This window comes from Antedon bifida, chromosome 11, assembly GCF_963402885.1.
Source record: "Antedon bifida chromosome 11, ecAntBifi1.1, whole genome shotgun sequence".
NCBI lineage: Eukaryota > Metazoa > Echinodermata > Crinoidea > Comatulida > Antedonidae > Antedon > Antedon bifida.
Window position 1 is genome coordinate 4,808,817 of NC_136236.1, and position 27,389 is coordinate 4,836,205.

Here is a 27,389-nt window from a genome sequence, read left to right on the forward strand (position 1 = left end):
TCTTCCAATCCCAGGGTTCAGGGTTCAATCCTGACCTAGTTCCAGGGTTGTAACTCACGCTCTTTCAACTCTTCATGCACGATCAATTATAAAATATTTATCCATTAGCGAGTTTGTAATTGCCGTGTGTGTGCTCAGATGCGTATGAAAAAAATAAAAAAATAAATAAATGCACTTCTAGTTACTGTACGTTTTATTAGAATATTCTATAAGACATTAATTTTTCAATAATATTTAATTTCTGGAAGTGACAACATTTACCTACAGCGCCTCCATTTGAAAAGTAGGCCTATATGGTTATACTGCTGACAATATACTATTGTTGTTCCAACCAGGAACCAAATAGAGCGTTAAATGATATCAATAGTATAGTAGTAACTTCCCATTACAACGCAATACTAATATCCGTGCAAGGCATAACTTAATCTGATCTTGAGCCGGTGAGTTGGTTATTACTAAGGACGGGCTACTGATTTAAAATAGGCCCTTACATCGGTGGCTAAATGACACAACGCGCTAAGTTAAAAGAAGGGTTCCTCGTCAAAAAGGTAAGCTTAACGTTGTTTTTGATATACACACAGAATGGCTATGTTGACATAAGCATTTGTGTAAATAAGAAATCAACGGGGTTGTAAAACTGCGATATGACACACTATAGTGGCCCACGGTATTATTATGATTCTTTTGATTGTAAATAAAAGAATTGTATAGGCCTATGCTGTGTAGGCATTACGGTAATGTTAAAATTCGTTTGCTGTATCTATCGGGTCTGAGTTCTGTTTTTCAAATGTATAATAACGTAAAATACAAAGTGAAAAAGATACAATTGTTAGGCCTAATTTGATATTTTAATATGGGACAACCTTAGGAGAAGGAACTCATACAACCCCTCAAAAAGACTTGTTAAAAGTAGAGATATTCAGTAAAGCTCTGTCTACTCTCTCAAACTAGTTTGATAAAAAAAAGTGTGATGTGCCTAAATAAGGTATTGATATGCCTAAATATAGTAGTGATATGACATCATCATGTCCATGGGCACATCACTTTTTTTGTCACATGAAGTTTAATAGTGAAGACAGAGCTTTAGAGTCACAGGGTTCCCGATAATAACTATAGTGTAAGTCCGATATTAAGGGCAATCAGGGCACATGAAGAATTAGTGTCAAATTAGTTTTTTTAATTGTATTGTAGGCTATTTTTACCAATATCAAAGATATATCAATTGTATATATTAATCTGTTCTGTTACACTTTTCTGAGTTTACTTAAGTTACCGACCTTCATGCTGTTCGTAATTATTGCTATATTGTTCCCACGAAAAATGTCAAAGTTAATTTGTTACGGAAGAACCAATGGTTATAACGAGTATTTGTTTGGCATTCAATTGTTGGAAATTCAACGTTGACTTGAGTAAACAAAATGCAGTACTATAACTTTTTGTTATTATAATGAATTTGTATGAATGAATGGCCAATGATTAAATCTATTAATTCCTACAATCACTCTAGCAGAAAAGAATCACTTCCGGAATGCAATGATTAGGCATACTGTATAAGTATTTCAAAACTTTGTTTGTGTTTATTTTTTTGTGAAGATGGATTAATTATAACGACTTGTAGAATCTCAATCACCACATTCTCTAACAATAGGCCTAATTATATTTTCTATTTTGCCTGTGCGTTTTACGTCATACTACACGTGCAAACACAACATTGAATGCGCTTGTTAAGGCCAATTTACACAGACGAGCGGTAACGGTAAGTGGAAAACCGCGTAGCTTGTCCCACGTAGATTGTATCTATTCTGAGCGCGGAACTGCCCGTTCGCTTCGCGTTGTGTGTAAATGGTCATAAGGAATAACATAGATTCTATATTTTTATTGTTCAAAGTTTATTAGAATCCGCTATCAATTTTAGATATTGTTTCCGTAAGTTATAGGCAAGTTAAGCAGAAGTCGGTTAACGTAACCGCTACAAAAAAATAGGAAAAGAAAAGGAAAATGAATAAAATACGGGAGTAATCTCACTATATCCTTATGGTTTGATTAACACGTTTCCATCTCTAGATCGCCAACATTGATATACTAATGCATTCTTCCATTATTTCTCTACAAAGAAATAATACGGAAAAACGCATAGGAAGTTATTAGGTATTTAAACCACAAATGTAATGTATGGATTATGATGTTACGGATACGAAAAGATCCTCTCCGAGCAGAGAGTGAGTATACATTGCATCACATCACCATTGGGAATCACGTGTGTTTTGTATATCCATTCATATTCATTTTATTAAGATCACCCAGTGTTTTACACTGAATCTAACCCTTTTACTCGTAGGGTCATGTTCGTACCAACTGGAGGACCCGATGGTTTGTTTTGTTTCCAGAGGAACTACGATATTATAAAAAGAAGGAAGACGAGGTGGCGGCTGGTGTCGTCATATTAAAAGGAAGCTCTGTCATCTCACCCGTTCCGCAATACACTAAGAAAACGGTTTGTACATTTATTGTAAATAATGGTGAAGACAACATCGACGACGATGATGGTGATGACAACGACGATGACGAATACTAATCGACGAGAACGATGACGAACGCAAAGACGAGGACGACGAACACAATAGACGACGATAACGAATACGACAATGACGATCACGACGATGACAACCATTACGACGAGGACGGTGGCGGCGACGACGACGACTATGACGAACACAAAGACGACGATGACGAAGACGACGATGACGACCACGACACTGACAACCACTACGACGAGGACGACGACGACTATGACGAACACAAAGACAACGATGACGAAGGCGACAATGACGACCACTATGATAACCACTACGGCGACGACGACGACGAGTATGACGACCATAATGAATGTAACCGTGTGCGACGTCTTAATGAAATTCCAACACGCTATATTTGCGCATTATTTTCCTGCTCGCTTGAACTTTCTTTTTTAAATATTTATTTTTTCAATTATAAATATAGTTAGAGTACTTCCTTTGTGGTTCAGTAACCTGTAATTAGAGAGCTTCCCACCGAGTTAAAAATATTTCTATAATTCTAGAACAAATGTTATAATTTACTACTTGGCAAAATGACCAGTGCGTTTACTTTGTATGGCATTCTGTTTGTCTGGCTGTCCATATCCACATATATGCCTATCATACCTATTGATTTCCAATATATTCGATGACGTCACAAAAGATTATTTAAATCTCGAACTAACTGTATCTTAAAATATTGTGGTTCGCACTTTCAAGTAAATATCTTAAGCCTTGTCTACATCATTGCAATTTATGTGACAAAAATGTGATGTGCCCATATATGGATGGATGTCATAGCACTAATATATTTGGGCATATCACTACCATATATTTAGGCATATCACACTTTTGTTTGTCAAACTAGTTTAATAGTGTAGGCAGAGCTTTAGAGTTTAGCATCGCCAGTATTTTGATGTATGTTACAATTTTAACTTTTCTAAATCACTTGTTCTGTCTAGTTTTAAACAAGAATTCTAGTTGGGGATATATTAACCTCATAACCTAATTAGTTCTAAATGTACCGTTATATTATATGTACAATTTTGTAAATTTAGGACGTATTTCAAATATCATCCATGGCTGGTCAAGATCTTCTGGTTCAAGCATCTGGTGACGCTGAAAGAGAAGAATGGGTAGCTGCCATCAGTGAGGCTATCAGAGGAGTCGATGCCGTTCGAGTAGACGGTAAAGAACACGACAAATCTTTAAAGTAAGTCAACCAATGGGATGGTTTGTAGCCGAATGTAATCCTAATGCCATTGGCTGTCAATAGTTAAGTTTGGCCGCACCTAAGTTCCAAAGTAAACAAACTATTTACGGAATTGACTTCCTTAGATCTTTAGATAGCCTTACATCACATTATTTCCCTTAGTTTCCCTTGCTTCCTTGGACAAAATCATTGTTTTTATTTTTCAAATCTGACCTCTGCGCTCAACTTAAACAAATTAAATTACCGACGGATGACTTGATTTTCCCTAAATACTGTGATTAGTAAGGAACCGAAGGAAATGCTTTGAAAGGAGGGAATTTAACTCGTATTGGATCATCGGCGGGTTCGATTGTTATTCAGATTAGGCCTAATACCATTCACTACATCTGACGTAATATTTTAATCCATCTAATCCTCTTCATCAATGATGGGAAACATAATTATATGCCTACCATGGAGGTATACCTCTATGATTACATCATGAACAAAGTTTAAAGTCTTCATGTCTAACCACACCTGTAATTTCCTGGTCATGATGTTTTATGTGATAAAGTTTAGTGCATTCATAAAACTGTAAACAATATTATTCGATTGTTATACTGAAATTATATTATACTTTTAATATGTAATCGTATACGCCAATACAAACAAATAACCGCACAAGAATTGATAATTGTAAACAAAATCATAAATATTTATCACAGGCTTATTTAATACTTGCGAAGATTTTATTAATAGAAATACAGAATGATGCAACCGTAATTTTTACAATACCTAATGTAGGCCATACTGAAAAATAAGGCGAGGTGTGTCAGGAAGCGTGAATTTGGCCACTGGGCGGGGTAACACTATACTAAACAATTTGGGCTATCCCCTGCTTTAATTTCTCAAGTTTAATGTTTTTATTTATCTATTTACTTTCATTCATATTTTTATGCTGTTTTATAAATTGTACTGTTCTTGGAAAGCAATAAATATTACTTACTTATTCGTTATAATTACATCCGTACATTCCATTATGAAGTAGCCTACAATATAGTATGCTATAATGCAATAGGCACACCATACAACACGAGCCTAACCCAACTAATTTCATAAAATATTATAATTTTGATATCTCCCATGCCTCGTTTCTTCTTTCCTCTCTGTATTAATGATTTATTATTAACTTTTTTTTATAGTGATCTTGTATCAGCGATGCAAGATTCTGGAGGGGGTATTCAACTTGACACGCACGTTGTCGGGACTAAAAAATACAATCACTGCTTTACAGGTAAGGCGGCCGTGTATCCAACATTGAACAATAACATAATTCAAGTTTGAACTATACTGCTATACTGTTTTCAATCAAAAACTATCCAAAAAACTATCAAACAACCAAGCGGTCAGAAAATGAGCGAACTACCAGAGGGCGTGCTATTCAGTATTTTTTTTAATATTAAAGATACAGACTCGAGATTTTAATATGCTTTGTGACGTCATCGATATATCGATTTTCTTGAAAATCAAAAGACATAATCTGTTGTTATAAAGCTATTTACAATCAGGAACAAATCGGAACAATAAGTTAAAAATTGTGAACCGTTCCGTGTAAACTAACCAGTGCAATTCTTGGAATTTTGCCAAGTAATAATTATGCCCTAATTCATCAATGTTAGGTGGGCGAAGAGTTCCATCACACCCGGAAGAACAATATATTAACTTGACACAAATATTATTTTTCACACCATTGATACTAATTCTAAAGCTCTGTCTATCAAATTTTATGTGACAAAAAAATGTGATGTGCCGGTGTATTAGTACATCACAGCCACTGATGACCAACTGGGCCCTCTGGGAGACCAGTCTTTGACTGAAGAGGTTACCCAGTATAAATATATATTTCAATCATTCATTCAATCATATGGACATGATGATGTCATATTACTATCATACTTGCACTTGCCATATTTGGTCAAACTAGTTTGATAGTGTCGATTAGGGCTTTATGCTGATAAGAATGATTTCAATGTACCTTTAACAGGAGTGGCTTTGGTAGACTGGCTCTTAGAATGGTCGTTTGTCTCAAATCGAGCGGACGGAGTCAAGCAATGCAATACGCTACTTGGGCGGGCTTATCTACAAGCACTAGAGGGTGACACGAACGGGACGAAAGACGCAAAAACATTCCAAGACGAACGACATGCATTATATCGATTTGTAAGTAACATTTTGAGGGCTGCTGTGTGTCTATTGTTCCTCAAATTCTACCGGGAAATCATAAAACTAATCTCAAAACACAGTATCTCTATTTTGCGTAAAGCTTATTTCCAACTAAAAAGCTATGCAAAGAAGTTGCGCAATTGGACCAATCACCTCGCACGGATAATCATCCATCCATTGTGATTGGTCAGTGTTACGCGTACATTCTTGCGCTGTGTCCTCTAGTGTCCATCAACTCCGAGAGACCACCGTCATAATTACATTACAGTCGTTACATTACGATTGTTGAATTAGTAGTTTTCTATAGTGACCCTTTAAGTGACAATAACGAAATATTACATGGCTGCAGTGGGTCTATTTCATTTCATATCAACAACAGTAGCTGATTATACGTTTGCAAACTGTACGGGTAATATTTATAATCATGATTAGTATTATTCGTTAATTCCCTTTCTCGTAAATTATCACAATTCTTTGTTTTATTTTATCCAGTCAGCCTTCACATCTAACAACAAAGATACATTCACTAGTAGTAGCGATGAATCCGATTCAGACGACGAAAAACAATTGAAAAGGGCGAAAGAGAAGGTAGTCATACCTTCAAAATTATTAAATGGACCGGAAGGTGGAACATTGATTAAACAAGGATTTCTATTAAAAAGGGTAAGTTCAAAGGTGGAAGTTTAATGTTTCTCTTTTGAAATTCTATAATTTTACCTGTTTTTTCAGGCACATTATGCTCTCGGCAATGGCCGACCACAATGTAAATGTTCACATGGGACGTCCCATTGAAAGCGATTGAGTTCGCTGTAGGAGTCCCCCGGGTCTAGCATAATGTGATGTATGTGTTATTGTTTGTTTTGTAAAATCCGGAATAAATTGAATTGAATGATTACATTGAATGGCCGTTTACGCACGATAAGTTAATAGCACTGTAATACAATAGACGTATACTTTTTTTTAAAGATACATTGATTTATGTGTGGTCACAAACGTCGAAACATTAACGATAAAAAAATACGATTTGACTGAGAAATATTGAACCTAATGTTTCCGTGGTTTAGTTTGAAAAAATAAAGTATGATGTGCCCAAATATGGTAGTGATATGCTTAAATATGGTAGTGATATGACACCATCGTGTCCATATATATATGGGCACATCACACAACGTTTGGTAGTGTAGACAGAGCTTTAAGCTTGGTTCCCTTAAGGGCCTTTCACACCTGTTCCGGCACGGTTCCGGTCCGGCGAATCGAACATCAATGTTTCGTTTTCACGACGCTCCACGCGGCTATGCGCCAATCGAAACATTGACGTTCGATTGGATTTTCCGGCGCCGGACCGGAACCGTGCCGGAACAGGTGTGGAAGACCCTTTAAGGACGTATAAGCACGCCGCAAGATATTTACCAATCACGACGCGATGAATCACCCTAACTGTTGTTTGTGTTTGGTCAGCTCACTCACTGTAACGTTGTGCCTTACCTTATTGCGTTGTGCTGAGCGTGGTTCCCACTAGAACGCAACGCAGTGACGTATTGACGCAAAGTGCTGTATTGTGTAATCTAATCAGTGGGAACCGACAACGCAACAGTGCTGTAAACATCGCAGGTTTGATTCCACGCAGGCGGCGTAATTGGAAGGGCGCGCATTTTCTTACGTTGTGTCGCTAGTGCGAACCAATATTTAGCATCAAGCATCTACTGCTTTGAACTTTGTTTCAAACTTTTAAATGTAAATTATATCTTCTGGGTCTGAATTACAATACCGGTTACCGATAGGCATAGAGCGCTGTTGCGTTGAGTGGAATCATTGAGTGCCAATGAAAATCTATGTATAATTTATACGCGATAAAATGTAATTTCCTTATTTGCATTGTTTGTTATCATGTCCCACAAGTGGCATTATGTTTGTTAAGAGGTTCAATTTTAAACAGCATTGTGTTTGTACAGTAGAGCCTACTATACATACATTATTGTGTTTCATATTTGCTTACTTTACAGCATGAAAGACAGTAAAATGTTGATGTTTTTACAGCAAGACAACAGGCTATGACAATTGAGTTTATTCATGTATTCATCACCCATTCATGATTCATCCAAACTATAATGTTATGTCTTATTTTTTACAGGGTCACGTGCGCCGAACGTGGAAAGCTAGGTTATTCCTATTATGGGATAAGCCACAATTATTACAGTATTATCGGGGTTCAAAGGTGAATATCTACCGGATGTTGCAAATCTGGAATTACCAATTGTCAATATAGACATGCCTGATAATAATTCATTATGACGTAATAAATAGGCGGTTTACGGAACCACAAGCCCTATTGGTTGTTCTGCAGGGTTAATCCCACTGTTACGACTATAAATAGATAATAATATATTAGTTAAACACCACTGTCATAGAATAAATTCTAAACAGACCGGTGATATACTGAAACTGTATTATAATTAATACTAATAGACAGTTTACGGAACCACTAACCCTATTGGTTGTTCTGCAGAGTTAATCCCAATGTTACGACTATAAATGAATATATAATATATCAGATAAACACCACTGGCATAGAATAAATTTTAAACCGCCCAGTGATAGTGAAAATGTATTATAATTAATACTAATAGACAGTTTACGGAACCACAAGCCCTTTTGGTTGTTCTACAGGGTTAATCCCACCGTCTATAAATAGATAATATTAGATATATATAAACACCACTGGCATAGAACAAATTCTAAACCGCCCGGTGATACTGAAAATGTATTATAATTATTTGAAACGGAAACCTGTGAGAAAGAGAAAAAGTCGCCCCAACCGAGATTCGAACCCGGGACCTTCATTCAGATGTTCTAACCATTAGATCACTGGGGCTTTCTGATTGGATAGCGACTCTTTAACACTCTCGGATTTAATCCAACCAGTGTAATTTAATCTAGGCCTAATCTAATCCTATTTCAGATTGATGAGGAAAAACCACTTGGAGAAGTAGATATAAACTATTGTTCGGTTGAAATATTAAATACAGATTCATCAGGTAAGTGTACCAGCACTCGTTGACTAAGATTAGCGTACATTTAACATAATAAGCCTATCGCAAATAGTGTGAGCGATGCATAACGGGACGGAATTGAGAGCAATAGCGCCACCATTAGTATATAAAGTTTTTACTATGCTGGTGGCGCTATTGCTCTCAATTCCTTCCCATCATGCATCACTCACGCTATTTGCGGTAAACCCTTGGCCGGTTATTTGGACAAATAAGAATAAAACCAGAAACTAAGTAAAATTACCAACTAAAAATGACAATTTACTATAATCAATGAATGGCATTTCAGCATAAAAAGCATGACGGAAATAAACACGCGGGCAAATCAGATGCCTATCCCGTGGCCTATCCGCAATTGTGTAGGCTACACGTAACCTAATGACAATGCACATTTCTTTATGCTTCTAGGATCATAAATAATAATTACCGCTCGCTAATAAATGTTTATTACTATGCTTGTTTGGATTTCAGACTCGAAAGTGAAAAATAAATCTCGTTCCAATCTGTTTAGCGTGAAAACACGGAAGGGAAAACAATACATATTTCAGGCATCCAGTCCAGAGGAGAGAGAATCGTGGTTAAGGGCTATAATGAGCCCGGGTAACTTTAAGTGAATAATGGGATTGTAGGCACACACTTAGGCCTAAGTTTTTCGTCCTTGTCGTCATGTCCATACGACAAAGTTATTTTATTCATGTATATTAATTTTAAACATTAAAATAATGAACTAATAGATCAATTCGTTTAGGCGTAACGAACTCGCTTGCGTTGCGTCTGTAGCTTAAGCGTGGTTCCCACTAGCGACGCAACGCAAGGACGTAACGCAACGTAAGTGAATTGACCAATCACAAGCGATGGCTTATTCGCTTGTGATTGCTAACTGTCTATAACTTCGCTTGTCATTGGTTAAAACGCTTGCGTTGCGTTTACGTCCTTGCGTTACGTTCTAGTGGGAACCAAGCTTAAAGCTTGGTTCCCACTAGATACGCAACCCAAAGACAAAAGCGGAACGTAAGTGGTTTAACCAATCACAAGCGATGGATTATTTGAACTCTCGCTTGTCATTGGTCAACTCGCTTGCGTTGCGTCCCCAGTGGAATGGATAACGGAAGGTTTGGTTAAGTGTTAGGATTCTGAAAAAACACGTGGTATACAAATAAGATAATAAATTAAATAATAGTAGGCCTATAACATTTGATGAAAGCCTTGCACTATGAATTTTATGAACTAGACTGCCAACTAAAAGGCCATTTCGCTTATTTGTAGGGAGAAAGAAGACTAATGTATTTTAAAAACCAGCAACTACTAATATTAAAAACAATAAATCAAATTTGATGTGTTTTGATTCAGGTTTTAAATGTTTGTATAAATAAAATTAGTTACTCCTGTAAAAAATGTTATATAATATATTTTCTTAATTCTTGAATAGGCCTACTGTATGTAATAATAGTTGACTTTTAATAAATAATTTGTATTTAACGAAATTGTGTATAACTGTTGTTTGATTTCCTATCACTACTGGCATATGTTAACCATAACATTAATTAGGCCTATTAAAATTATTTAACCACAAACAATATACTATATCCTTCAAATTTTGAAAAATGGAAACACTTTCTTTAATTATTGAACCAAAACGCCTACTAATAATACGTAATAACCATTTAAGAGAGTTTATTATGCGTGCAAATGAAACTCGTCAAACATAAATGCTAATCACTTGTTATCTGAACAAATCAAACTAAACCAAGGCAAGACATTATTACAGAGAACAAGTAAATTTAAAGGTAGTAATTATAAATTGGAGAAAGAAAACCTATGCCAACCTCTATACCAGACACGTTCAAGCCTTTTCAGTATTAGTTGATGTTGATATTTAGTTCATCTAGAAACCGAACATAACAGATAACATGGCACGTAAGTAGCCTACAAGTTATATTTCTTTTGTATTCACTGCCTTAATGTTCTTTCCTACTGCAGTAAACTGCGGTAGATTCAAATATTGAATTAATTCTTTAACATTATGTAAGAATCCATCCATTAATGAAAAAAAAATCTAAAAAAAAGTAGGCCTTGTCAATAGTTAATTTTATTTTTTTCACATTATTCACCCGATTCTGCAGTTGTCAGTAAATAGAGTCTAACTGACTGTCGCAAGTCTAGCTGTATTATAATACTTTTAAAAAACGATATCTTTGTTAGTAATTATCTACGCATAACGTGAATTGTGCATTTCTTCTAGTGACAGCGATATCTTATTTAATACAGCTAAACTCGTTTTTATATGACTTGCAAGATTCAGTTAGACACTATCTACTGACAGATGTAGGATCAAGTGTATTACTAGTGTCGAAAAACTGTAGTGGCAATACACAGTAAAACAACCAATTAAAGTGAAAGAACATTTATCGTTCATTAACACGTAAATCTAAAAAGTTCCATGTTCATAAAAAGGATAAAAAAGGAGTCCTTTCGAAAATTATTAACAATTGGACACCTATCATTTGTTTTAGATGTACCCTACAGTTCACCTCCAGTTCGCTTACCTAGTCTAAAAAAGACGAAAGAACTTGCCCAGAGAATCGGAATTGATCTAAGTGAAGAAGAAGTAGCCGAATACAGGGATCTAATGAAAGATATCATTGGCTGCTACAATGAAATAGAAAAACTTCCAGAGATTACGCTTCCAGTGAAGTATCCGAGACTACCGGGTTACAGACCGACGGCGGAAGAAAATCCCCTGAATGCGTGGTAGGTTTAAATAGATAGGCCTATAATATGACACAAAATATAACAAATGTTTTGTTACAACAAATCAGGGATAAGACAAAAAATGGGGAAAAAATATCGAGGATAAAATCCAATGACAAAATCACACCTATAGTCCTTTAGTTAAACAATACAGAGACCTATGTTTTTAGAGAAAGTTATTTACCCAACATTAATAATTCAGAAACATGGCATCTCAAAAGAACGATCACAAATAATGTGAATGGAATAAGAAGAGGAAGAACGAAACAGAGATTCAGAGATGATATCATACAGATATGATACCATACCGAGATGACATCGTAGAAAGATGACATCATACAGAAATGATACCATACAGAAATGACATCGTACAGAGACAACATCATTCAGAGATGGCATTATACTGAGATAGTATCATACAGAGATGGTATCATACAGAGATGGCATCATACTGAGATGGTATCATACAGAGATGGTATCATACAGAGATGACATCATACATAGATGACATCATAAAGAGATGACATCATGCAGAGATGCCATCATACAGATATGACATCATACAGAGATAATATCATAAATAGATGACATCATACAGACAGGACATCATACAGAGATGATACCATACAGAGATGAAATCATACAGAGATGACATCATACAGAGATGACATCACACAGAGATGACACCATACAAAGATGACATTATACAGAGGCAATAACATACAAAGATGTCATCATACAGAGATGACATCATGCAGAGATGACATCACACGGAGCTGACACCATACAAAGATGACATCATACAGAGGTAATAACATACAGAGATGGCATTATACAGAGATGACATCATGCAGAGATGACTTCATACAGAGATGAAATCATACAGAGATCATTGTTTCAAAGAAACACCCAAAAGTCAGCACTGTTTGAATTTTGCTATTAATCGGGACATTAATGGTACCTACTGAACAAATTGTCCAATTAGGTTGGTTTACTTGCAGGTATTGGAAAACTAATATTTCTGGAGCGCCAAAGGGAATACTGAGAGGTAAACGCATTGCAATGAAAGACACCATCGCCGTCTCTGGGGTACCTATGATGGGAGGATCATGGGTAATGGAAGGATATGTACCAGAGTTTGATGCCACGGTGGTCACAAGAGTTCTAGATGCAGGTTTGTGACTACTGATGAATTTTTGGTATGACATTTGAACCCAGAATACGGTTGAAGTGTAAGCTGTACAAATTATGATATTGTAAAAGTTCATCTAGTTTGTGAAAAGAAACTTCTAAATCCTTGTACCAACTTGTTTGTAACTCTTGTATTTCTGTATTGTATTATCAAATCATTACAGTAGTATAGAGGTCATTTCAATAGAGAGATTACATTTAGTGTATGTAATGATTGGTTCTCACTAGGACGTAACGCATCGGCGTAAGGCACAACGTGAGTTGACCAATCACAAGCGACAGTTCGGATGATACATCGCGCCGTGATTGGTCAAATCGCTTACGTTACGCTTACGAACTTGTATGTGGGAACCAAACTTAAATTCCATTTATATATAAAGATACGTAAGAAGATAAATCATTAGGCTTACCTTAAAACTTGGCGTGTTATTGTATAAGATTAACGTGAGCTGAAAAGAAATAAATATTAGTGTAAAATTTATTTGTAAACAACAAACATATCTTGTGCTACTATCTTAATTATAGTTGTTGAAAAGTTAAAGAAAACTGAAATCATGATTGCTTTTTATGTTGTATTGACGCAAAGGTGGAACAGTCGCAGGCAAAGCATTGTGTGAGGACTGGTGTGTTTCTGGAGTAAGTTTTCTGGCAGCGAAAGGACCGACACTGAACCCTCACAACAACAGTCACAGTGCGGGTGGTTCAAGCTCAGGCTGTGCTGTATTGGTAAGTCTAGACGTCTGTCACTAACAGCTTTCGATTTGCGAAGACCGATGACCTACCCCAGGTAGGCAGGTAGGTCAGGTCAATAGATCGGTCTCGCTTGGAGCATATCTATCTATCTAGGCATAGTTCATCCATATGTTGAATGAAGCCCTCCTCATAACATTTCCACTGCTGTCCTAGTCCATGCAGCCGTTCCAATGTATGTTGTTAGATCATCTCTCCACCTTCTTTTCTGTCTTCTTCTTTTCTGTCTTCCTCTTTTCCTCTTTCCTACCCTTGGTTGCCATTCTGTTAATCTGTATGTCCATCTATTATCTTGAAATCTTGCCACGTGCCCAGCCCATCTCCATTTTGACTGTCTTACTTTCTCCATTATATCTGTAACACCTGTCTTTTTTCTGATGCTTGTATGATTTACCCTGTCTCGAAGCGATAAGTTCATCATCTTTCTTTCCATTGCTCTTTGAGTAGTTGTAAGTTTCTGTTCAAGTTCCTTTGTTATTGCCCATGTCTCTGTACCATATGTCATAGTTGATAGCACACATTGGTTAAATAATTTCTTTCTCAGTGACATTGGTATATTTTTGTCAGTCAGCATGTGTTTGTGTCTGCCAAAATTCATCCATCCTGCTTTTATTGTTAACAGAACTTCCTCCTTCGTGGCGTCTTCCATTTTCAGTGTTTGTCCTAGATATTTATATTCTTTCACTTTTTCTAGTTTCCGGCCCTCTATTTCAATGTCTTCCTGTGTGTCAAAGTTAGTCATGTATTTTGTTTTGTCTTTGTGCATAGTTAGTCCGATTGATTTACTCTCCTTATTCAAACTTGAGCCTGGAGCCTAGAAACCATAAAAACTGTGTCAAGATGGGGGGCGCAAGGACCCACGTCCCATTATCCCCGCATGCGCACACTCAATTAACATGACCAGGAAAGAGTGAACACGATCTTCCATGATCACTGGTCGTCACAAATTGAAGCATTATAAATTTATGGTTATAATTTTTTAGGTTGCAAAAGGTGAAGTGGACATGGCGATTGGAGGTGACCAAGGCGGGTCAGTTCGACTACCTGCTAGTTGCTGTGGAATCGTAGGCTTAAAGCCTACCCATGGTCTTATACCTTACACGGGTGCTCAAGCCATGGACTCGACAGTCGATCATTTAGGACCAATGACAAGGAACGTTACGGATTGTGCTCTTCTTTTGGAGGCAATAGCAGGATACGATGATGGTCTCGATCAGCGACAAAACCCAACAATCGTTGGAGAAAAATACACAGACGCAGTAAGTATGATTGTTCTTCATTTATATGCGGAAAAACATGCTGTTCATTATCAGATATGTAAAGCTCTGTCTACAATTATCAAACTATATGTGACAAAAATGTGATGTGCACATGTATGGACATGGTGATGTCATATCACTGATATTTGGGCATATCAATACCATATTTAGGCACATCACATTTTTTGTCATACTAGTGTGGACACAGCTTTAGTAATATAAACTGCAATATGTTATTTAAATCCATTTTATTTATAGTTGAAGTTTAAAACGCTCGATAATATTACGATTGGATTGTTGAAAGAAGGTTTTGAGCAGGATAACTCCGAGCATGTAGTAAATGAGTTGGTTCGAACAGCTCTTCAAAAAATTACAAAAATGAAAGCAAAAGTCACTGACGTTTCGGTACCATTGCACAAGCAAGGTAAGATTTCATGTGTTATATTTCAATTCATAGAAAAGTGTTTAATAAATAAGTACAATGAACAACATTTTAGGTAATACACCACTAGGAACGTTCCATAAAGTGGTAGTTAGGCCTATTTAATAAGAAAAGGTTGCAGAAGGATTTTTTTAAATGAAATATCGTTGAAAATAATTTATAGGTCCAAATATGTGGCTGTGTATAGGACATCAAGCGATAGCAGATACAATGCTACGAGGAGGCTGTAAGTAACATTTTAACCGTCATGCTCCCTTTGTAAAATGCCAACTCTCGTATATGAGTATAACTAAGGTAACTTATCTTAGATAACTAATAGGCCTACCATACTTTAAAAATTATTCTAATACTCATTATATTCTAGATATGGGGTGGTATTACGAATTTCCAGGCATCGAAATCATTCCAAATTCTCCCGTGAAACATTTGCTTTGAATTTTGCGATAAAACGTTGGGAAAAAAATATAATACTGCTGGTAACGAATATCATCTTTTTTTTAGGTTTTGGAAGTGGCCACAAAGGATTCTACTCCACCAGTATGATGGACGCTGTCGGCAGAGGTATTCAATCCCAACCAGATGATCTACCATCTCCACTTAAGGTAGGCATCCAACATATCAATAACATCAACAAGAGTTTGTTTTTTGGGGAATAAATTCTTGTAACATGTATAATATGTTTTAGAGTGCATGGATGTTGGGAGAATATATGAAACACGAATATCGAGGAAGATTTTACGGCAAGGCTCAGAATCTTAGAAGATTGTTGACAGCAGAATTTGATAAAATTTTTCAAGAGATTGATGTCATTGCTATGCCAACGATTCCGTTTCGAACTCCAGAACTGCAAAGAAAAGGCGCTTCAATCTCAGGTAATGATATTTTTTAATAAATTAACATTAATGTTATTTCAACTAGCTTCTGCTAACAATACGGCAGTTTAAGATTAATTATTTTTCCGAGTAACCTTGTGAGCACAGTTAGTTGGTGGTAGTTCACCAACTTATCCGGATATATAACTAAGCCTGAACGGGCCAATAGTCACATATACAATCTCAAAATACAAAAGATATCGGTCACTAACAAACAATTTACTATCGTTGTAATTTAGAATTGGCCAATAATAGTGGAAATAACTTGACGAATACATTTACATTTAACGTAACTGGTCACCCAGCGCTGACCATCAACGCAGGCTTTATAGACGGCCTACCAGTCGGGATGATGTTAGTTGGACGAATGTTTGACGAGAAAACACTTCTGAAAGTAGCGCACGCTTACGAACAACTAGACCAATAGGACCACCATGATATTCAACGTAAACAAAGAAGTTGACCAATGAGAAACGACAGTTCAAATTATCCATCGTGATTGGCTGAATTACTTCCAAACTAGACCATGCATGTTATAACTCAATGTGAGACAATAGAATTTCGAATTTCCTCATAAAAAATACATCTATATTATATATAAGATCTAGCTGTCCTCGTCTAAAGTCAATTTTTCAACAAATGTCTCGTACGTACGAATGATAGAAGACTTTGTAACTGTTGTTGACTATTAAGGGAATATGCTGCCTATAAAGTTCCAAACATATTTAAAGAATCATTGTAAAATGAAAAGATAACATAATAGATGCGAATTGATGTTTTTTTAAATAATAATAATAATAATATTGTTTTTGTTTTATTGGATATAAGTTATCACTTTACTTTCTGTATTTTTTCCTTAAATGTTTTACGTTTGTAAACTTTAGAATAAACAAATAAAATAAATACATATTAAAGGTACAGTATTATTAATGCATATGTTAAAAACATATTTAATAATAAATATTAAAGGTACAGTACTAATAATAAGCGTGCAATGCATAATTTATGTTAATATCATATTTAATAAATAATTATGTGCACTATTGCAAATGATACTGGTAGGTCTATTAAAAAGATATATTAAAGGTGAAATCTTCATTTATAAAATGTATTTTCATTTCATATTCCTGCTATGAAGATTTCATATTCTTTAAGACATATATCATAATTATCTCCCCTATTAACAAAATGGATTGGCCCAATTCTTATTTTTGAATCTGGATATGACATCACAATCACATCCATTTTATATTATATCGTAGTTTTGCCATACGGTGTATGTAAGTCCTTGAACATTGAACTGATTTGCCTTATTGCTGGTCGTCATATTTTGTGGTAAGGTAGGCTTACACGTTGTTTGCTAGGGTAGGTTACTGGGGAATTTAAGGCTCGGTCCCTGGAAAATTACAGCTCGGTCCCTGGAAAATTACAGCTCGGTCCCTGGGAAATTACAGCTCGGTCTCTGGGAAATTACAGCTCGGTCCCTGGGAAATTACAGCTCGGTCCCTGGGAAATTACAGCTCGGTCTCTGGAAAATTACAGCTCGGCACCTGGGGAAATGACAGCTCGGTCCCTGCGGGAATGACAACTTGGTCTTTGTGGTTGGAATGAACGTTTCTGAATTTGGATAGTACCGAGAGTAAGCCAATTCTCGGTACTGTATGTATCTATAGGGAGATATAGTACTGGGAATCAGGAGTAAAGACGCATTCTCTGCCTGGATTGTATAGCCTCAATTTCCCAGGCCTATATTATTTCAGCATTTGTCGAGTCGGCTTATAGTGCAAAACGCTATGTTTCTCCAGCGATTAAACTTGGTTCTCACTAGGTTAACGCAAGTACGTAAACGCAAGTAGACCAATCACGACGCGACGGACCATCATCTATCGCGCCGTGATTGGTCAACAATTACTTGTTTTGCATTTCGTCCTTGTGTTGTCTACTAGTGGGACCCACGCGTTATTGTGCAGTGAATTTAAGGTAGTATACTGCAGATCAGTCGTATAACGAATGTTAAACATTTGCGCATGCGTCATTTCAAGTGTACCTCGTAAGATTATAACAGCCTAATAAACGGTACGATACACACGTATACGCTCCAAATAAAATAATAAATAAAAGTTTATTGCAGGCCTTCATATTAATAAAATCATGATATTTATAATAAGGCCATTTCAAGAAGCCAATCAGAAAAAAGGCGATAAAGTTAGCAGTACATTAATAGTATGTTTTGCTTATAATTGGTAGGCTTAGGAACTCTAGTCAGAAGAGAGAGACTGATCAAACACAATATTTAGCAATGGCTTCATGTAAGTATATCAAGCTAAAGCTTGGTTTCAAATACAGACAGAACGCAAGTACGTAACTCATCAACGTAAGTAATTTTACCAATCACAAGCGATGGATTATTCGAACAATCGCTTGTGATTGCTCGACTACTAAGTATATCAAGCTAACAAACAGTTCACACCTTTGGCCGTAAGAACTACGCAAGTACTTTTGATGATTCTCGTCTCTTGTAATTGATCAAATTACTGTCGTTTCCGCTTACGTCATTGTGTGAATCCACCTTAGCTAACGCGTGCATTTAATTTATAATGTACGTAACGTTTGTTGTCAAGTTGACAAGAAGGTAGGCACATACAGTATTAGTTACCGTACTGATTACTGTTTAAATGTTGCTACACAACTTTTGCTATTTTTCCTATCCATGTACCTGTTAAAAGGTAGCTCCGGGTAAAAAATGTATTTTGTTTATAACATTACACAATTATACAATCACCTTTGCTACAAAATTAATAAATGACCCCAATAATAATAATAATAATAATATCCTGGATTTATATAGCACCTAATGCTGAACATTTTTTTTCTGTTGATCAAACTCGTATGGAAACATACTCCCATAATGCAGCTAGTAATCAGTTGTGTCTTGATCTAACCGAGTTCCCATTATACACCTGGGTGGAGTGAGGAAAACGATCTCGCGATCAGTAGTCGAACGTCCAACACACTGCGCCACACGCCCTAACAATGGTACAGCCGAACGAGCATCGTGAAATAAGCACCAAGTAATTAAGCCTAATAACAAAACATGAACGTTTAATAAATGACTTTTTTTGAAGATGTACCATATAGTTCACCACCAGTTCGCTTACCTAGTTTAAAAAAGACGAAAGAACTTGCCCAGAGAATCGGAATTGATCTTAGTCAAGAAGAAGTAGCTGAATACAGGGATCTAATGAAGGATATCATTGGCTGCTACAACGAAATAGAAAAACTTCCAGAGATTACACTTCCAGTGAAGTACCCGAGACTACCGGGTTACAGACCTACGGCGGAGGAAAATCCGTTAAATGCGTGGTAAGTCATTATGTTTGTAAGATCTGAGCCTAGCCAAAAGGATGGATTACTGTATACATATTGATGACGTCACAAAATATTAATGTAAAGACTAATCTCAGGTTTTCTGTATTTTTTAATATGAACAAAAACATTAAATAGGGCGCACTCTTTCGTTCTATGCATTCTGTATTCCGTTTAGTTTCTGAGCGCTTAATTTATTATATTTCCAATGTGGTTTTCTTAGGTATTGGAAGACTGACATCAAAGGAGCTTCAGAAGGATTACTGCAAGGAAAACGTATAGCTATGAAAGACACAATCGCCGTCTCTGGAGTACCTATGATGGGAGGATCATGGGTAATGGAAGGATATGTACCAGAGTTTGATGCCACGGTGGTCACCCGGGTTCTAGATGCAGGTTTGTTGTTTTTTGTCTAAAGATGTACAGAGAAATTATACGTACAATTTTGCTAAGCCTAATTTAGTTATTTGTATTCTTCCAAAGGGGGAACAATTGCGGGTAAAGCAGTATGTGAGGACTGGTGCGTTTCTGGAGTAAGTTATATGGCAGCCAAAGGGCCGACGCTGAATCCCTGCGTCAACACGCACAGTGCAGGAGGGTCAAGCTCAGGTTGTGCGGTACTGGTAAGACGGTGTAATCAATTAATATTTCGATGAATACTATATGGCTTAGGGAGAGACCCGAATTCCTCGGATTGGCACTCATAGACTGGGAGTTTGAACCAGAATTCAGAGTAAAGTTTCCTGAAGATTTTCATAATTTAAGATTAATTGTTTTTTCATGGTTGACTTATTTTCAAAGGTAGCAAAAGGTGAAGTGGACATGGCGATTGGAGGTGACCAGGGCGGGTCGATTCGACTACCTGCTAGTTGCTGTGGCATCGTAGGCTTAAAGCCTACCCATGGTCTTGTACCTTACACAGGTGCTCAAGCCATGGAACCAACAACCGATCATTTAGGACCTATGGCAAAGAACGTAAAGGATTGTGCTCTTCTATTGGAGGCAATCGCAGGGTACGATGATGGACTCGATCAACGACAAAATCCAACAATCGTGGGAGAAAAATATTCAGATTCTGTGAGTATAGTAGTATAGTTAGTTAATTTTACTCATTATTATAAACTACTTGGCACACTTGGCGTATATTACCTATAATAAAAAGAAACAAAAAATTGACCGAAGAAAAACAGAAACGAACATGCAAAGCTGGCCATACATTTTGCTAAGTAAAAATTAAATTTTTTATTCAACTTTTTGTTCTCTTGTATCCTAAACCATTCTTGATTTGTATTTTGCAGGTGGAGTGTGAAAATCTCAAGAACATTACAATAGGATTGCTTAAGGAGGGTTTTGAGCAGCAAGGTTGTGACGAAAGGGTGAACAGTATTGTAAAGTCGGCTGTTTCCAAAATGTCAAAATTATTATTGACAAAGATCGTAGATGTTTCGGTTCCTTTACACAACCAGGGTAAGCCACATTTTCTAATACATAGAAAAAGACAACAGCCAAACAATGTACACAAAATAACCGTTTTCAGATTAGATAAGAAGGAAATGTATCAATTTGATTCAATTTGGTCAAAACACCCGATTAGGCAGCTGTCATTCGATAGTATCTAACAGATTATTGACAGTCAGTCAGATACAATTCTAAGTGTATTGAACACAATACACCTTATAGAATAAAAAACATAAACAACGAAAACAAAAGTATGAATAATACAAAACAGGTAACACAGAGAGAGTTTCATAAAATATTCCAGAAAAAAATAATTTTAGGTTTGCGCTTGGTTTGTAAAGATTTTCTGTCATGAATAAAACATGCATTCAACATTGACAAAGCAAGTAATAGGCTGATCAAGTTTGAAACGGTATTTCTAGGTAAAAATATAAGGTGGTGTATGGCACATCAAGGAATAAGTGACACAATGCTACGAGGAGGTTGTAAGTAAAAACATAAATTTCATATTTTGAAACTTTCTTGAGACTTTAGCTGAGAAGAATCGTTCCAACTAGGGCGATATTATGGTTATGCATGGTTCCACTGAACCACTCGGCTACTCACTAACTATGTTGTGTGCACTGCTTTGCTTTTCATTTCCCAGGTGTGGGAAGCGGTCACAAAGGGTTCTATTCAACCAGCATGATGGACGCTGTTGGCAGAGGGCTCCAGTCACAACCAAATGATCTTTCACCTGCAGTTAAGGTAATAACAATATGGATGTTCCTGGTCGTGTCGCAGCCACAGATAAACAGTTGATCTCCTGATTGCCTTGATGTAGTTCAGGCGTAGGTGGTATCTTATTAATCCTTCCCATCATGCAGATGTTTGTTATAGTTTGTTTTTTCATGGATACTATTTGGATTTGACAGCATATCAATAACCAATTCAAACTGTAAGAACACCTCGTCACTTCCTGTCTCAATTAACTAGACTAATTCCAAATTATTATTACATTTTTGAACAAATTAGACCATTCATTGATTTTCAATACGTCATAAATTTGCTATACTTTGCTATAATACTTGTAAAAGTCAATCACTCACCGCAATGTACACCAAAGCGAATAGGCGAACAACCACCGTTTATTTTCTGAAATAACATAGTATAGTACCGTATGTTTTACTTGGAGCCGACAGTACTTTATTAATTAGTTGTTTAGTGAATGCCTATAACGACAGTGAGATGTTTGTTAATAGATAGATTGGATGTTGTCTTGACTAACTAAAGCTCTATGTACACTATCAAACTAGTTTGACAAAAAAGGTGTGGTGTGCCCAAATATGGCAGTGATATTGACACATCACATTTTGTGTCACATACATTTTGTTTGTACACAAAGAACTAGATTTAGACAGAAAAGATTGAAAGGCGCATCTCAACTCAACAATGTATTGTTTTATCATCACTCAGTTTATTTCGTTTATGAAAACAACCTTGTGAAAACACTAGTTTTAATTATTCAGCCTATTTTTCTGTGAATTTGTTAAAGCATTGCATTATATTAATTGTTTTTGTTAAGCATGTATTTAGATAATGACATACATAACAAACTAAGACAAAAAAAAGATACCTTCATTCCTAACCTTAAAGTGGATCTTACAGAAGTAAAATATATAAGAAAAAAGATAATTCAGTAACAACAATATAATAAAATATATAGCTAAATAAAGCAAAATGTATAAATTATTCTAGTTAATTACATATCGAAATTCTAGAAATAATTAGTTAAATATAGAATAAATATAGTTTATTAGAGCATAATTTGATTAGACAACATATACTAATTTTAACACAGTGTTCTTTTTTATTCATAGTTTATTATAGAATATTATCCTTTATCTTCCTAGTGATTCCTTACATTATACATTCAATTATACCCCAATATTATTAATTGTAGCGTGCTTGGATGTTGGGAGAATATATGAAACATGAATATCGAGGGAGATTTTACGGCAAGGCTCAGAATCTTAGAAGACTACTGACTGCAGAATACGATAAAGTTTTTCAGGAGGTTGATGTTATCGTTATGCCAACGATTCCATTCAAAACGCCAAAACTACCAGCAAAAAACACCCCAGTTGCAGGTACGGTTAGAACACATGCCAGTAATGCAGTAATTTGGTTTACACTTTAAGCTTTAAAACTATTTAAGAAGCTTTGGGGTAATCATACACATTGATGATTAGAATTACTGCTTAGCATACGTTACTGCAGTAAACATTTAGTTTTAGTGACTACAACCACTATTCTACTCAATTCTATTTGAATAAACTATGTTCTACATAAAAAAAAGCTTATCAAACTTATCAAACTAAAGCTCTGTCTACACTATAACATTTTATGTGATAACAAAATGTGTCCATATATGGACACGATGACGTCATATCACTACCATATTTGGGCACATTACATTTATTTTCACATAACGTTTGATAGTGTAGATAGATTTTTAAATAGAATACAATATTTTATGTGTTTTGTAGCTCTGTTGAAAGAGGTTGGGCGAAATGTGACCAACACATCACCCTTTAACGCAACTGGTCATCCAGCGCTGACCATCAACGCAGGTTTCTTAGATGGCCTACCAGTGGGGATGATGTTAGTTGGACGAATGTTTGACGAGAAAACTCTTCTAAAAGTTGCTTATGCCTACGAACAACTTCAACAATACACTTTGCTTCCTTAAAGGATGAATTAACTGCTAAATGTTATGCCACCGATTCTATAATTAGTCTTCTAACTGGGATTTGAAACAAACAACTGCTGAACGCTAATAATGCGTGAAGCAGTATCTGTACAAGAAGATAGGCCTACCTCTATATTCTACTTCAACAAGTTTCAATCATTAATACTTTTCTACACTGTATTAGGTCTATATTCATATGTATTTCTGTAATAAATAGTTACAGACTAATGATCGTTTTCATAACATTTGTGAGCATCACAATCATAGTCAATAAACTGCCTTCATATTTTAAGATTATTCAACCTTTCTTCATCAAAGAACGAAAAAAATGAATAAATTGCTCATTCCACAGTTTACATAGGTAATTGTTAATAGTACAACTATCACATCAACATTGTACGAATATTTACCATCGCTGATTTCCACTAACGAACAATACAGGAAATATACCACAAGTGGGGAAACACATACAACATATGTGCACACAATTACGAGAGTTGTCTTCGTAGCTTTGTAGTCTTTCGCGCGTTTTGATCTGGTTACAAGATTCTCTATTGCGGCAATTTTTAGCTGCTGCTCTCTTGCTTTGAAATAAATAACAACATTGAAAATGCATATTAAGATGAGAATTATTAGACGTACAGTATCGAACATTATGAAGAAGGTACCCATTTTAATGTACGTTATAATGAACGCGCCAGCAATTAAAATGAATATTCCAGTTACAATCATGGTTACAATTCCAATATTTACAATTCGAGGACTCATCAGCTGATGGTGACGAAAGGGGTAGACTATTGCTATGTATCTTTCGATTGCTAGCAAGCACAAAAGTAACTGTGATGTGAACACCACACACAAAAGAATAATGTCCAGTGAAAATTTAATTCTTGATTCGGCCTTTAAGAAGTTCTGAAAAGCCAAAGCACTACCAATTATCCCAGAAGTAAAATCAGTTATGCTTAAACTGAACTGAATACGTTTGGTCATGTTATTATGGTAAAGCTTTTTCCAGAAAATAAATGCAATCACGAATGAATTACTTAACATTATCCAAATAGAAATAAATCCCGATATTGGTCCACATATTAAAGCAAAAGAATCTATTTCGGTTTCTTTCTCATCCGAGTAATTCATGTCTTCGTCAGTAACTAAAAATCGTAACTCGAAACTGCATTTGAAGATTTGGAGATATCAACAAATCAAATATACATTTACAATCCGTTTAGTTCATCAATGGTGTAGCGTACTTCAGTGAATGTTCGCCAGTGCCCATTTAATTTAAACTCCTGCCGAGACTGATTAAGCTGTAACCATGGTAACCATGGAGAATTAATTAATTTTCTTCTCTTCTTCAATCTACCGATATACTTCTACCGATATTTTATGTAAGAAAAAGAGGGCGCTTTCGTTTACCGATTTTCCATTCTCACTCCTGAGGACGATCAAAGCATATTGAAATTGAAAATAAACTCACAGTTTTTTTTCAGAACTAGTATACGTGGTGTACCGCAAACTTTATATCAACATTTGATTTCGCCATGCAAACATTCAACAATATATTTTACCGATTCAATTATTGTAATCATTAATAGCAAAATGACAGAAACGCGATGAGGTTATTTAAGACGTGTTAGATAGTGTTAGTTATTTTTAGAAAGTTAATAAATATGTTTTAATTAAGATGTAAACAACATTTAACATTTTCTACCATCTGGATATGATACAGTTAGTCAAATTGTTTGTAAGTTAAGTTTAAATTCGAGTTAAAGATGTATTGTCCATCAAAATATTTTGAATAGGCCATTTTGTATTGTTAATAAATAGGCCTAATCATGCTAATAGGACGAGTAAAAGCATTCATATTGTACCAATCACAAAATATGTGAATGACACCCACATTTTCAACATTCTTTAGCCTTTCCTTATCAATGAACAAAAATAGTGAATAAATTGTTCATTCCTAAAGGAATACACAATAGGATTCATACCAGAGTTTAAATACGTAACTGTCAATAGAACAAGAGTAATTATTTCATCGTATATTAATTTACCATCGATAATATATAATATAGAGTGAGACAAAAAGTAGACGCAAAATGGAAAAATACATACAAAATATGTACCGATAATGATGAGAGTTGTTTTCGTAGCTTTGTAGTCTTTCGCGCGTTTCGATCTGATGACAGCATTCTCTATTGCGGCGATTTTTTGTTGTTGTTTTCTAGCTTTAAAATAAATGATAATATTGAATACGCACACTAACAGTAGAATTATTACACGAATCGTATCAAAGATTATGAAAAAACTAGGCAGGTTGATATAAAATGCTATGAATCCTCCTGCAATGAACATGAACATTGCTGTTACTATTGTAGCCGCAATTCCAGTGTTGACAACACGAGACGTCATCAGTTGATGATGACGAAACGGATAGACTATTGCTACGTATCTTTCAATTGATAATAAACACAGATGTAGCTGCGATATAAACACTGTAAACAACAAAACACAATCCTGAAAAAAATTGAATCGTGATTTTTTCAGTAAAAGTCCCTGAACTGCCCACACACTTCCAATTACACCAGAGCTGAAGTCAATTATACCTAAACTTAACTGGATTCGCTTTGTCATGTTGGCGTGGTAAAGTCTTGTCTTGATAATAAAAACAATAACGAACGAATTACTTATAATTATCCAGAGAGATAAAAATATCCATACAGATCCACATACTATGAGGCTAGTATACCGTAATTTGGTTACTTCTTCACCTGTTGTATTATTCATGTTAGTAGAAGATCAATGAATGTATACAATTGTGGTTTCAGCAAAGTGTTATTTTATAAATTCAGTAGGCCTATAATCCAAAAGGATGCTCGCGGTGAATAAACGCATTGGAGCGATGAATCAAAGAAAACGATGGTGAAAAATATGTAGCCTTAAAAAAGTGAAATTTCAGCCTTAATGCAGTATCGTGAACTCGAGGGTCTACGGTAAATGTCAATCTTCTACTTGCTGAGAAAATATTACAATAATATGCAAACATAAGTGCACTACTAACATTTATTCAACAATAAAGGCCTGGTGATTTATTAAACATTTTAACGTGTACAACAGTAACCCTAGACTGTCATTTCTCAATCAGTTTAGTTGTTATTAAGAAGATATATTTCATCGTTCGATATTATATTAAAAAATAGATTAATTAGTTGTTTGACAGTGAAATCAAATTGTCAATTATGCTTTCGTAGAGTATGTAGGTCTACAAAATAAAATGTTATGACAATCGATTGAGTCCTCCTGTTTTCTTGTTCGAGCGATTCAAAAGTCATCTTCTTCTGTCAATTTCTAAATGCCCCTTTTCTTCGACGAATTTACATTCAATATTGAAGGAGCTGCTCAATTATTAATTTTTTTCCATTGTATTTAAGAATCAGATTTTCCTCATAAGAGAACGAAAATAATTAATAAATTGCTCATTCCTAAAGGAATACACGATGGGATTCATTCCCGAGTTTAAGTAGGAAAGTGTAAATAATATAATTATTATTA

At 35.6% G+C, this 27,389-nt stretch overlaps 2 protein-coding genes across 2 annotated transcripts; both read left to right on the forward strand.

Annotated features, from left to right (window-relative positions):
* Positions 1-380: 380 nt before the first annotated feature.
* LOC144856373 (pleckstrin-like) lies at positions 381-10,446 on the forward strand. The gene is made up of 9 exons (XM_078714373.1): positions 381-548; positions 2,339-2,494; positions 3,614-3,768; positions 4,950-5,041; positions 5,792-5,967; positions 6,463-6,633; positions 8,102-8,185; positions 8,930-9,005; positions 9,489-10,446. Exons 1-9 carry the CDS (start codon positions 504-506, stop codon positions 9,629-9,631), a joined length of 1,098 nt encoding a protein of 365 aa, XP_078570499.1. The 5' UTR covers positions 381-503; the 3' UTR covers positions 9,632-10,446.
* A 341-nt stretch (positions 10,447-10,787) lies between these two features.
* On the forward strand, positions 10,788-24,183 carry LOC144856349 (urethanase-like). Its single transcript, XM_078714337.1, has 18 exons — positions 10,788-10,934; positions 11,531-11,768; positions 12,770-12,942; positions 13,546-13,685; positions 14,693-14,968; positions 15,227-15,392; positions 15,574-15,636; positions 15,912-16,012; positions 16,096-16,282; positions 19,408-19,645; positions 19,872-20,044; positions 20,132-20,271; positions 20,450-20,725; positions 20,947-21,115; positions 21,529-21,591; positions 21,753-21,853; positions 23,049-23,235; positions 23,635-24,183. Exons 1-18 carry the CDS (start codon positions 10,928-10,930, stop codon positions 23,835-23,837), a joined length of 2,901 nt encoding a protein of 966 aa, XP_078570463.1. The 5' UTR covers positions 10,788-10,927; the 3' UTR covers positions 23,838-24,183.
* The last annotated feature ends 3,206 nt before the right edge of the window (positions 24,184-27,389 follow it).